Genomic DNA, 14466 nt, shown 5'->3' with positions numbered 1-14466 from the left:
GCAATTGCACTCTTGGGATATCGTACAGGGATGAAACAGAAATTGGAATTTCAACTCTACTTGCTATTGGCTGGCAAAGCTTAGGGCTATTTACTGGGGCAGGGGGGGTGGGGCAGAAATGAAAAATAACCACCAGAGAATAAATGTAGCACTCCTCCTTATCTTGTGTAGAAGATTTGACCTTATGTTACTTCTTCAGAGATAACTGTGGTCATCTGCCCTTATTTGTGATGAGTTTTCTGTGAGTTTTAATTTTGAAGTTTACTTGGCCCTGCTGCGGCAGAGCAGGAGCCAGCAGATGAGCAGGTGTCTCCAAAGGTCCCAGTGTGGATTCATCAGCTGACAGAGGAGAGGATCTGATTATCCCTGCTGAGAGAGGGAGGAACTGGCTCAGGGACCATGCCAGAGGCAGTGTGGTTTCAAGTGCACAGCGGTATCCTGTGCTTTTGGGTAGACATGAGGATGGAGAGGTTTGAGTGTCTGGTGACAGCTGAATCTCGAGAGAAGTGACACTTTCTGGCACTCAGAGACTGGAATCTTTCTTTTCTTTTTACCTGGCAATACATATGAAGGCAGAATACAAAAATGAGCCAATAAGAAAAAACAATCAACCAGTCAAACAAACAAACAGTAGAAAAAAATGAGACGAACACATAAAATATAAAAACAGTGAAAATTAGACAACATAGGAAAAAACTTAGAAACCTGCTCAGTGTAATTTTACATGGATGTATGGATGGATGGATGGATACATAAATAGATTGCACCCACCCCACCATCTCATCATCTGATCATTTTATTAAGGAGCACAGTTTACAGGGGGATGTTTCACACTGAATGCACACCATTTTTTCCTAGCCTTATTACATAACCTTCAAAAGAATTCATTTTGCAGACAAGAGGAGGGCACTGTTTGGGATGCTGCTAGCCCCTTGAATCCACTTTTGGATGCATGTGAACAAATCTTTCCGAAAGCATGAGCCATTGCTTAGTTGCTAAGTCCCAGATCCAGAGAAAGCCCCTGAGGATTCAGAGAAATACTAGGAGGAGCGTCTGGCTATTACAGGATTCATCACAAAGGAACAGTGTGAAGAGAGAAATAAAAATGTGCAGCTTCTCTTTCTCTATTTTATCCTTTCTTGTTATTGAGCTTTGAAAGACATGAGCCCAGGCCAGTGCACTCACTGCCAGTAGTTAAGCAGAGTTTCCAGGCATCCCAGCTAAATGCCATGAGCCACACCAGGATGCATGCATCAGTAAGAGATATATGCTACTCGTTCTACAAAAAAGCAGTCAAATCCCTTAATATCCATCTATTCCTCCTGGTTTCCATGGCCAACTCTAGTGTGTGTACCACATCTGGCAAATACTCGGCAGCTCTCTTCTGCTCCTGCACTGAAGGGTTTGGCACAGCTTCCACATTTGCTGGGAGTTAGGGAGGTACATTTTATGCATACAGTTTTTCACCCTTCTTTTGCTGTATTTATCTTATGAGAAGCGTGGTTATTTCCGTGATGCCTTCTAAGATTAATGCTCTGGAGAGAGAAGACCTGTCCTCTGTTAATAATGTCCTTGATAATTGAACACAGACGGTTCACTGGATGTAGAGTGACAGCTTCAAAATATCACCTGAAGATATGATTTCAGCAGGTCCAGCCACTGCTTCTCTGCCCAGTTTCTGTTTAATATCCATTCACAAAGGAAATAGTCATAGTCTTAGTAACAGAATTCAATAAATGCATCAAGTGGAGGCAATAGCAATAAGTCAGAGAAACACTACAGAATGCCGTGGCTTGTATATGAAATAGTATTAAAAAAAATATTGAAAATAACTAGCTTTAAATGCAAAATCACCTCTTGGCTGGTGGACAAAGACATTTACGGCAGCATAAAAAAAATAAAGGTTTTCTTGATCAGATTGATTAGTATCTGATATCAAATAGTGGCTCACAAGAACAAGCATAGCAAAATCTGGCCAGTATTCATATGTGTGTGTGTATATATATATACACACATATATATATATATATATATCTGTGTTCACTGTGTCAGCTGTCATAAGCACCCCTGTGCTATATGAGGAGCTGCATTTTGAATTCCAAAGAATATGACAAAAGCCTGTGATAGAAAAAAAAGGATATTTAGCCACCTCCTGTTTTCATAGACATTAATACTGTAAGTAAAAAGACAACATGGTGCTGGCTACCACTGGGAAAGGAAATTATTTCTGGGGGTGTTATCAAATCCTGTTTTGGAATAAAGAACTAGAAACTTTGAACTTCCAGATAGACATTATGCCTTATGTTTCACTTTACACATCACCTTTCGATGCTGCTTTTACTGGGGGAAAAGTTACAAACATGAGATTACAGAGAATAAAAGCTTGGCTTTCTCCTGAGAGAGGCATTACACCAAGGTCATTTGTGGTTATTACACTCCCTAAATATCACTTTGCTGCCATGATTAATTTACAGTGACACCAGGTCGCCAACTGAAGGTCACCAATTCACAAGTAATCATGGGGTAACAGAGTCGTCCATTTAGCGTTCTGGAAGGGTGCACTTGGCTCATTGCTGATCCTGTGCAAGGAACGGTTTTAATCAGGTCACATCACATAGAAACCAAGTGCTGTGGAAATGGGAAAATATTTTTTAGATGGATGAATCTCTTTTTTTGAAAAATCCATATTAAAAATAATGATAATAGCTACTAAAGACAAAGTGCCTTTTAGAGAGATGCCCAGCAGGATTTCTCCATCATATTTGTATTCACAAAAGAACATGGACATAATTTTATGTTTTAAGAATTAACGTCTTCTGCCAGATGTACAGAGACAGATTTCCAAAACCTATTTAGGATCTAAAAAACATTAAGATCAAACTTTGAAAGTTTTCCTGCCTCTCTACATGCAGTTAAATTCTTAAAAACAGCTGATAACATCTTCACTAATAGATATTCTCCAGAAATGAAGAAATTTTCCCAAGCATGATGGAAATCAGGCTTTAGGACTTAAACCAAGTCCAAGGTATTAGTCCTTGAATATATGACTTCTGCTGAAGTGAGAAGAGCAACCAAATCTGGAGCCATCTGATGTTCAGGAGACAAACCTTGAATTGCTCCAACCAACTCAGCCAGCTCGTTTCAACCAAAGCATCTGAGAGTTTGTGCTCATGCACTATCATCCTGGTTCTCATGCTCACCAGGGCTATAGACTTACTAATGTCTCAGCTCTGAACAGCTGTAATCTATGGAATGGATGAGACCTACATTCCACAATGAACCTATCACTCCTACAAAGAAAAGAAGAAAAGGAATTATATATAGACAGAGAAATAAACAGAAAAACATAGAGAAAAGTAAGGAAGAAAAGGAAAAATGAAGATTATAATTTTCAATATCTAGCTCAAAACTACAAGGTATGTCACCAAAACAAACACAGAATATTCTCAGCTGTCCTGACATTCTCTTCTTCTCCTGCCATACATATGGGCGTGTCTACTTCTGTGGCAGAGCTTTTAATTCCTGGTGAAATTCAGGTGGGAAGAAAGACTCACCAGATCAGTGCTTGCCCTGAGAAAGTTGCTAACTGCTGTCCAGCAAAGCTTGCAGTGACAGTGAGTTGAATGTCCTCTAGCTGGAGGTAGGCACAGATAACCATTCAGCACCACTAGTGAAAGCATGAATAAACCACTTCTCAGTAACTGTGAAAACTGCCTATTCTTGATGGCTCTAGTTTATTTTTACACCTTCCAACAAATTGGCAGATGAGCCATTTTCTCCCTCTCCTTGTGTCTCCTGAAGCTTTTCTCCAAGATGCAGGAAGAAAAACCAAACTGAAAATATCCTATGGGGATTGCCTCCTGAGCAAACAGAATCAGATGAGGTGAACTAGTTAGCCAAACAAGCCAATTTTCCATTGCACTTATCTTTCTGGACCAGATGTGACTGTCTAAACCCAGCCCAGCCTGAGTAACCCTGTGCTGTATTTTGTACTTTGCTGCCTACAATTTTGTGCCCCTGGAATAACTCCAGTACTGACTAGGTGGCATGCCCCAGTTGTACTGTAAGTAGCTGCTGTGGCAGCGAAATATGAAGAATGTTGTCCTTTAAGACAGATTCTTTTAAAAATCAGAAGATTCTTTTTTTTTTTTTTTTTTTTTTTGTGTAGGGGGGTGTCAACTCTACAGGCTTTATATAAATGACCTGAAAGATTCGTCAATCATTTTTAGACTTGGAAAGGAAGCAGACACCCTGGAACATTAATGAGTTATTAAAAAAAAAAAAAGCGGGGCGGGGGGGGGGAGAAGAGAAGTGGTTTTAAATAGGCTTTGTGGTACTTGGCTATGATGTGCCAAAAGACATCTTTGCTGTGTCTGCTGAGGCAAGCAAGAACTGTGGAAAGGCTAAGAGGAACCGAAAGCATTAATATTTTAGAAAACAACATAAATTACACTAAAATCCTGACATAGCTGAGCAAGGAGCAAACAGAAGAAAACAAACAGTATTGTTCAGCTTCTCTGTACTCAGGGCTAAGAAAGCTTGCTTCTTTTTTTCTTTTTTTTCTTTTTTGCTAGGAGGATGCAAAGAACAGACACTGATTCAGGTTGGCACTTCTCTTCTTTTCATTTATAATGGGCATACACTTCTTGTAATGGCCAGGCCAACAAAGAGATCATTAACGAGAGAAGAAGCAGCAGCAAAGCTTAAAATTCACAAGGGTGTCTCCACTTTCGGAACTGCAGCAAAAGCAGCTGTGTTCAACAACTTTGCCCAGCCAGCAACAAATCTTCTGTCAAATCACAGTCCCAAGACATGGCTTCCTATTCAGTGTGACTTAACCCTACCCCACACACATCAAAATGCTTTTGTCAGAACATGTGTCAGGCTGCCTCTGCGAGGCTGTCATTCATGAAACACCTTGGGCTGCGTGTTCCTATATCTGCATCAGTGCTGTAAAGAAAGGAAAACTATTCAAAGATATTTCATTCAATATAGACTTTTCTGACTGCTCCCCCCCATGCCCCCAAAGAAGCAGGTGAACTGGTTCAGTAATGAGGGTAGAATCCAGCTACACATTCAGACATGTAAATTCAGGTACTTAAATACAGAGTGAGACAATAAGGAGTGTGTGGTCCATCTAGTTGTAGTATCGTTAGAGACTCTCTGGGCCTTCTGGGATGAGTATGACACAGGACACTGCCTCCCCTCTGGACCAGAGCCTGGGCTAAAACTGCTTGAGCATTTTGAAAAGCACTAATGTTATGGTGCCTGAAAAGAGCCTCAATATCCTGTCAGTCTACTCAAAGGGGCAGTTTTCCACTGCCTGAACACATTACCTACTGCTATGTAAGATGGTCTAAGTAGTGAAGACACCTTCCTGGAACTGGCAAATTAGACCCTGGACCTACAGATATTCAAACCCTACTGGAGTGGCAGTATGACACCAAATGGCCTACATCCTAGTGGCTAAAGTGGCATTCAAGACTCAATTCAGCTGCCTAAAGAAAGACACACACTATAACTGTAGATGCCCCAAATGTCCAGGACCTCTCCCTCAAGCCTGCAGATATGATCCAGAAAGAGCTTTCAGAGCTCACCTGTCAGAGCTAGGGACAAGAAGAGGAGGAATAAGTAAGAGCATTCAAATGGCACCAGCTGTCTGTGTTTATGCAAGTAAATCCCAGCAGGTGAAATATAATGAATCAGTCATTTGGCCAAAGGCACATGGGACTCTAACAGCTGTCCCTGCTCCACTGATGAATAAACTGCTGACTAGCTGTGACTGGATCTGGTGGTGACTGGATCTGGTGGTGACTATATCTGGTGAGAGTGGGACTCTGATTATATGCAGATGCTTGCATTTGAGCATACAAGATTTGGTATGTGTGTAAACCTAAAGATGAATTTTCAGCCTTTCTAATTCTTTTGCTCTTATGTCCTAAATGCCAAGAGAATTTAAGTATCTGACTAACTGTTAGGCAGTAGTAAGGCCATGGATTTCTTGTGACCTACATAAAGTATGTGTCCCTTACACACCTAAGTGAGGTACACATGCCAGGAATGCTTTGGGGATCACCAGATCCTGGGCAAATAGAGCAGGGTGTGTGATAGTGTGACAAAATCACTTTCTGTAACTGAATGGGCTGGCCCATTTAAAGTTAGATGATCCTGAGAAGGACAGCATATGCACACTAGTCACAGTGCAAAATATGAGCCTTCATGAAATGCACGCCAGAGCACTCTCTAATTGCTTTAAGTCAGTACATTCTTCTTTTATTATTGATGACAAGACAAAATTAAATCAAAGAGAAATCAGTCAAAGAAAGCCTGTGAGCTGCCATTCAGAGCTTCTCATGGACAGCTTGCAATAAAGAGCAGCTAATCCTTCATAAAAAAGGAAAGCAATCCACATGAATGTTTAGCAATTTCAGGTCACTTCTAGCTGCTAACAGCTATGGCCATTGTCATGGACAGGATACTGGGCAAGACAGTCATCCTCTCTGAGCCAGTAGTTCAATTCTTACACTCCTTCTTTTTTTAATCAACTGTACCTTGAAATAGCTGATTTACTACTAGGCTGAGTAATTTATCTACAGCAGCCCTTTCATTTGTAGAGACGTGTGACAGATGGAGATGCTGTTCCTTTGCAGTCCAGAGCATCTCTGCCTGCCAAGGTCTCCATCCTACTGCCTCTAGGCAGCTCTGCAGAATTATTTCCTGTTCTGTCTCTAGTGATTCATAACACCGTGGTCTGCTATACTGGGGGAGGTAGCTCTGTGTTCTCACCATAGTAAATCTGACCGCAGGATTCTGGATGGGATCCCCACAGCAATGTTATTTCTCATCATGGTACTAGCGAAACAACAGGACATGCAGCTTGAGGCTGGGTATTTTGGCAACCATGGTTGGTTCTTAGATGTTCACACGCCCCCAGGATTATTCTCATGTAAGTCTTCAAAAGCCACTGCTGGCAAATGAATCTCATCTTGCAAAGTGAGGACCCATTACGCTGAGACTAAGCCCTTCCCTGGCGCACCAAAGCATCTGTTCTCTTGTGAACCTCCAGAAGGAATGCAGAGCTTATTTTCCCTTCACCATGGCTTCAACAGAGAAAGCCCTTTCTTCTCCCTTACTTTCACATTTATTTTTAGATATATTTCTTTTTCCAGACCACTATGAACAATGCTGTCATCAATGCCAGACTTCAGTGGTGATAGAAAATTGGGCACACACAAGTGAGAGTGACGTGAAGTACTCTCAAACTATATTTGGTACCAGGCATCATGAAAGCTTATCATTAGTAGGCTAGACTGTGCTGTCATTACTTATTGTCTGAGCACATATGCACATGAGGAGTCCCACAAACATCAGTAGGACAGCCTGGTATGCAAACTAATTACAAAATAGATCATATCCTTATAAAGAAGGTAAACAAAGGGTAGATCTGCCCCATATCCCTTGCAGCCTAAATATGAGACAAAGACAGTAGGTAAAGACAGACAAGAGAGAACAGGGAAGCTGTGATGCACTATTTTCTCAGGATACCATGCCAGCACAGAGAAATGATGTCGACCCATTTTCAGCCTGGCAGCTGTAAAATGCACAGATAATTTTTAACAGAGATTTGAAGCACAGAAAAATGTAGCTTTGCAAATGCCTATAAGGTGAGCTTCCTGAGGACAAAGAGCAGCAGGGAACAAAGTGTGCATCTTTAACAAAAGGTAATGGAGATTTTTACTGTAGCATGATTGGAGGCATGGGCTGCTTTTTTGTGGGGGAAAGATGTGCAAAAGCACACTTGCTGCCTGTGAGCAGCCTAAGACTGCATTACTCAAGGTCAGAGAAAGGAATGCTGCAGTAATCAAGAAATTATAAGGTAAGAGCCTGAATAAAAGATTCAGATTTGTGGAGGGATGGGAAATGTCATACCTTAAATGTTATGCACAAAGTACACAAGACATGCAAGCATAGCCTGGTTTAAAGGAATAAGGACCAAATCAAAGAGAATACAGGAGTTTGGTAAAATTATAATGCTTTTTATAGGCCTGGATGTCATATAAGCTGGAGATGTTGTTCATGGTGGTCTGAAAAAGAGATGCAAGGAAGAATTGGAGAAGAAAATTAAGTGCTCTTTTAAACTAGGAAAGCCATAACGCCTCGAGATAGGCTTCTAAACTGTCTCAGAACAAATATACTATATACAACAAAGGACTTCATATCTTTTAAGCAGAAAGAAATGAAAACAGCAGAATGCACGGTTAGATGCTTAATTTAGTGTGCAACCATTCATGTCAGCAGAGGATATGAATATGCGGTGACTTACTGCTGGCTTGCGAACCTTTTTCATAGTTCACACAGTCATTGCTCTTGCTGGGGCGTATATGGAAAGTTAGGAGGATGAGAAACTTAAATCCTTTCTGCTCCCCATGCAGCTCAGCTACTAAACAGGTCCTTTGGAGTCAGTAAAATTAAAAACTATATTTTTTAAACAGTTTTAATGGATCTGTTTAAGAACTACACATTGAATTTTTTAGCACATCATTTACTGTACAGTGTTTTATTTCTGAAATTACTGCATCTCAAACTAATCTTTCATTCTGCTATATAGATACTTGCCTGAGATTATGAACGATGGCTTGACCAACCAGATCAACAATCCAGAAGTAGATGTGGACATCACAAGGCCAGACACCTTCATTCGACAACAAATCATGGCCTTACGTGTCATGACTAACAAACTGAAGAACGCATATAATGGGAATGATGTCAACTTCCAGGATACAAGTAAGAAACCATTAACTGTCATTACATAACTCTAATTTTGGAAACATTTATGAATTGGCTCTGTTGCAATGACTTTCTGTAGTCTTTGTGCTCTGCACTGCTGACAACATAAAAAGTCTTTTTCTGTTCCATAAAATTCCAGTTATATAATTGTTTCTTTTGGTTCTCTTCCTTATCTTCATGTTTAATGCATCAAAACACTGAGGGCTTTCCATAATGCCAGCAGCCTGATCCTTTTTCAGAAGAGCATTTAATCATCTAATTAAGTTACAGTGGCTTTCATTTGGAAGCTTTACTGAATGAAATTTAGCATGACCACCACTTCCTCATTCCCAATGTGTTCATCCCCACTGGGGTGCCACGTGGAAGGGAGAAAAGGGATGAAAGCTGTAACCTATAGCACTCACATTGTTTCCCTCACTCCTTTGTGCCAGGTGACGAAACCAGCGGCTCGGGCAGCGGAAGCGGCTGCACTGACGACATCTGTCCCACCGAGTTTGATTTCGTCACCACCGAAGCACCGCCTGTCGACTCGGACAGGAGGGAGGTGGAGGCTTCAGCCACACAGCCTGGCTGGTCACTGCAGACGTTGCTCGTCGTCTTCCTCAGTCTCGTACTGCAGAGACAGTGGAGATAATCCTGGATCTAGGCGGACAAACTGTGTTTAGCTACAGAAACAGCCAACTTTCTTCTTTTCTTATACTCTTGGACAATGGACCATGCCACAAACGCAGTTTTCTACAAGACAGCAGTACTGCAACCTGCTTCCCATTTTCGTTTTCCCAAAGAGTACCAGGTGCCAGACTGAACTGCTTCCTGCTTTTTTCAGATATCTCTGAAGATGATATCCACTCTTGAGAGAATTCTTTCTCAATCCTTTATTACAGGAGACTTTCTGAGCTTCATTTCCTTTTATGCTGCAAAAGGGAAAAAGGATCTTACAGTATGTGTTTTTCCCCAGTGAGGAAAAAAGAGGGGGGGAAGAAACCAAGAAAGTTTTCTTTCTGAATCAAGCCTGACTCAAGGCTGCTGCATTTCAACAGACTATCAACAAAACACAAAAAAAGACAAGAAAGGAACACAAAAAATGCAACCGTTTTTCACTGACAGCCAGGTTCCCTTTAGGAACTTCTGTAGGATGATTCAGGTCATCAGAATGATCACTGTTATAGGGAGGAAGGCTGGATTTTTTCTCTCCAACACTAAAAGTGTATGTCTCAGCAGTGGATGTCTTGCACTCCATCTGCCAACCACATCAGATTGGTATGAAGGTAGAGAAGCTGAAAAATAAGTTTATCTTTTAGTATGGTAGTAGCTCCACTAGCTTCAGAATGTCATGTTACAGTTGCTTAGGACTTAAATCTTAATGCCCAGTAAAAATATGAGTAGTAGCACCGTTTCACCTAGTTTCTTTTAGGATTTATCCACGTTATACAATTGTCACCATTTTCCACTTAGCTCACCACCGTGAGCTTACCAGCCATGATGGTAATGTTAAACAATGCTCTTGACCCCTCACGGGTTCAGACAGAAAATAATCTCTTGTGATGTAATCTTTTTCCTTTTGTTACTGTTCTGACATCGATTAGAACTTTCTGCTACTATGTCCATTACCCTACCAAGACAGCAGTTCTCTAATAGACTGACAGCAACCGGATCAATAGTGTGTTTCACACCTAACTACATCTTTCTTATCAGTTAATTTCAGTGTCACAAGGATTTCTTCTACAAAATTTCAGATCAAACAAATATATAGTACTGACATGGAGATTTCTTTCACTTTTTTAGTCTTAGTATGATCATCTATTTTTATATATATAAATATATATAAATCACAGATTTTAACTTCTTAATTACAAGCTCAGGGTTGACACTTCTTTATAAGAAAAAAAAAACGTTTGGTCAACCAACTCTTTTTTGCTCTGAAAAGTAACCCTTTAATGACTGGTGAGCATGAAAATCAACGAACAGAATTTTTTACATATCCAGTTGTCCATTTCTTAACAAGTTTGCAGGTTGGTGGAGAAAACCTCTCTCATATGTGTGTATTTGGTGGAGGTTGGGGGGAGGGGCATGTGAGCTTGTATGATAGGCCTAGAAGGACATGGATGTTAATTGCGATGGTAATTGTATTCTCAGATTCTTCAAGAATACATTGCTTTAATAATCATTGTCTAAATGGTTATGGTCTGGGATAGAGTTTCCCTAATTTGCATCTGGTCATAAACCCAAGATGGATGCTGTGTAAATCCTGGACAAATGTGTGTCAACAGTTAGACATCAAAATCTTCCTTCTTCTATCAACCGCAGACAAAGGATTTTTGGGGCAATTCTGTGTGGTGTTGAAATGATTTGTCAGAAATTTATTTCCTGATTCTTATGTTGACTCTGGAAATCATATACACAAATTGTGGTATCACTGTAAAGCCAGCCAACCACAGTACAATTTAACAGCAGAGCAGGTAGATCGTATCCATTGCAATTGCTTTTTCTTGTCAAATTATAATTAGCTATTGATTTAGGCATGAAATTAAAATAGAAAACACACAGCACGTTAGAATAAAGTATACTTAAGCACTTTTACCAAAAAGTATTTACAATCTATTTATATAGTATGTCTAATAACAGAAAGCGTAAGTCTTGAGCCACTTGTATTCCATTCCTTTGTTTCCCCCATTCGTTTACTTTGAAATACAATGAAAGATAACATCATAGAATTCTAGAATCGTGAAACAGTCTGGGTTGGAAGCAACCTTAATGATCATCTATTTCCAAGCCCCATGCCACGGGCAGGGATGCCATTCACTAGATGAGGTTGCTCAGGGCCCTATCCAGCCTGGCCCTGACAGCTGGTCTATTCTTCTGGGCCCAGATTAGTGTGTCACTGTCTAAGCGTACAGATCACAGGGGTCTTACATGGCAATGCTTCCCACTTCTCCAAATGTTCCCCACGGAGCAAGTCTTGTGATTCAGCATTTACGGTCTCCAGGAAGTTTAAGCCAATTCTCATAGACTTCTTTTGCCCTGGTACAGCAGGTACCAAGCAGAAGGTCTTTGTTTTTAATTTTTTTTCCTGAACTTGCACATGCAGCTTTCTACAAGGAGAACCCTTTAAAAATCTCCCCTGATCCATCTCTTTTTACCCATCTCCACATCCTCTCTACGTCTTCAGCAACTTTGTTTCAGGAGAAGTTAAGTTTGATTTTGGTTTCTCTGGTTTTGTGTTTATTCGGTGGTAACTGATTCTATTTCCATCCAACTAGTCTGGATCTAAAAGCTTATTGACAGGCACCAATGGCCAAGCCCTCTGATGCAAGTCCTCTGTTGTACTTGCTCCACACTGCTAGTCAAAGAGCTGATGGGCTCATCAGGTTTTTGTGTTAGCCTCGGCCCACATGTAGGTGATCTGATGACTGTTTTCAGCTGGTGCAGCCAAGATGTGTGCCCAGGGTGCTCTCATCTATTTGCAGACCTCCATGGACTTTTGGACAAGGAGTAAGATGGTTCCCTAAGAACTAGGTCTTCACTGAAGGTGCTCCTCACTGGAGGAGCTTGCCCTGCTGTTCTTGGATTGGATCTTATAAACAGCTGCTCAAACAACCAGCCTACTCCTTGCCAAAATGTAATCCTTGAGGGAGTTCTGCCAGAAATTTATGTCTTCCACATTATTATTTCTCCTCTTATTTTCCTACTATGCATGATGATATTTTGCCAGGAGACAGAGATGCCTTTGTATGAAGTACTGTGCATACATTTCTTCAATAGTCCCTAAAGGTTGAATGCACTCTTCATACATTGCATTTTTCTGAGATTAAGAGAGCTATTAAATCTACAGAGAAAATGAAATTGGGAATGAAGGAGAGAAAAGAAAAAGCATTCATATTCATAAATGTGAGAATCTACATAATTTTCATTGATTCTATTTGCACATTCTTGCATCCAATAGCTCTTCTTCTAAGGTAATTTTTTGGTGTGCCACAATTTAAATATTTCTCTTCTGTTAGCAGCTGATAAATTAAAGAAATTATAAAGAAGACAATTACCTGTTCAAGAAAAAGGCACTAAGTCCTAAGGAAAAGTCCTCTGATTGTGTAAACCCTTTCTGCTGCGCAGTCTAGAAGTTCTTAACAAGTAATGTTCTTTTAAAGTGGAGACTAATAAAAAATTAGATGCTATTAATTACATAACCATTGCTGTAGACCCCTATGAGGTTTATTCTTTCAATATTAACTGAATTGCTTTTGCATCATCCCCAAATTTTTCATGTTCACTGTACTGCAGATTTTTCTACTGGTGACTAAGTACACAGTACTATAAATGCCGTGCAGACTACCTGGACTCTGGCCAAACTTAGACATTTCAAAAACAGACAATCAGGAAAAAATTGAAAAAGAGGATAGAGATTTCCTGCAAAAGAGGAAGATGAAAGGAACCTGTGCCTCAGTGTTCTGGTAAGGGTTGATCTATCCCAGTTTCCTAAGAGGCATCACAGACCTCTGTCCGTGGAAAGCTCCCAAAATCTGAGTCTCAGATGCACAAATCATCCCAGTTCTGTGGGATTTTTAGGAAGGATGATTCCCACAGATTTGTGAACCAGTTTGAGCTGCTTCCATGCAAAATGGCTTTACTGTGCATGTGACTGAGCACTGGCACAGATTGCTCAGAGAGGTTGTGGAGTCTCCCTCACTGGAGATATTCAAGAACCGTCCGGACACAATCCTGTGCCATGTGCTGTAGGATGACCCTGCTTGTGAAGGGAGGTTGGACCACATGACCCACTGTGGTTCCTTCCAGCCTGACCCATTCTGTGATTCTGTGATTCTATGAGCTGGAGCTGTTCTTGGGAGGTGGACTCTATGTGCAGTGTCTCAGCAGGCAGCAGTTGCCTTCAGTTTACTAACTGACTCTGAATCATTATCAAATGTAACTATACATATTCACTGAAACTTTTATTACTTCAACATAAAAAATAAATTACAGCACTGATGCAAGTTGTGTTTTTTGTTTTTAATTTGCTTCCAAAGATAACCCATTAAAACTGAATACAGAAAATTCTAGAATTGTTATGCAGGTTTCTATAGATTGCATTATGGATATTAACAAGAAACCCACATTTCAAAGACCACAAAACTATGTTTAATATATTAACCCACAAATGTTCAAACCTGCTAGAGGAGAATGGATAGAGTTAACAACAGTGGAATGTTACATAAAATTGAAAAAAGCTGTAATTTTAAAGGGAAATTCAGCAGTCAAAGGCTAAGTCTTAGTGTCAGTACTGAGATTATGTTGTCAAAACATAATAGACTCAGTAATGCCTAGTTTCAAGAAAAATAGGGCAGGTGATGCATTAAACATGGCAATGTTTTCATTACAACTTCTTGGACTGTGAGGATCATATTAACATGTGTAATTATGACCCTTTTTTAATAAAATAATGATACAGACCACAGTACCATGGTAACAGCATATGTGAAAGATAAATGTTATGATATTAACAATTTTCTCATCTGTTAAACAGAATAGGAGACATAATGGAGAATGAAGCACTTTGATTTTTAACATGAAGTTCTTGCATCAGACAGGAGTGATGGCCTCAAAATAATTTAGTCAGAATGTTTTCTAGCAGTCCATCCTATTCAAATCTGCTGATCAATACAACCAACCAATCACTTGAGAGTA

At 40.2% G+C, this 14466-nt stretch overlaps 1 protein-coding gene across 1 annotated transcript in view; it reads left to right on the top strand.

Moving 5' to 3' along the window:
- The window catches only part of GPC6 (glypican 6), a 751944-nt gene extending 738435 nt beyond the window's left edge, over positions 1–13509 (top strand). Inside the window, exons 9-10 of the mRNA XM_042034994.1 lie at positions 8609–8784; positions 9219–13509. Coding sequence (XP_041890928.1) covers positions 8609–8784; positions 9219–9421 — 379 coding nt within the window. The 3' untranslated portion in view covers positions 9422–13509. The remainder of the gene's footprint in view (positions 1–8608; positions 8785–9218) is intronic.
- The last annotated feature ends 957 nt before the right edge of the window (positions 13510–14466 follow it).

Source organism: Corvus kubaryi, unplaced genomic scaffold, assembly GCF_017639235.1.
Source record: "Corvus kubaryi isolate FWS band 111438036 unplaced genomic scaffold, C.kubaryi_AGA036_p1.0 133, whole genome shotgun sequence".
Taxonomy (NCBI): domain Eukaryota; kingdom Metazoa; phylum Chordata; class Aves; order Passeriformes; family Corvidae; genus Corvus; species Corvus kubaryi.
The sequence above is the reverse complement of the archived record's forward strand: the minus strand, read 5'-3'. Positions and strand labels throughout refer to the sequence as shown.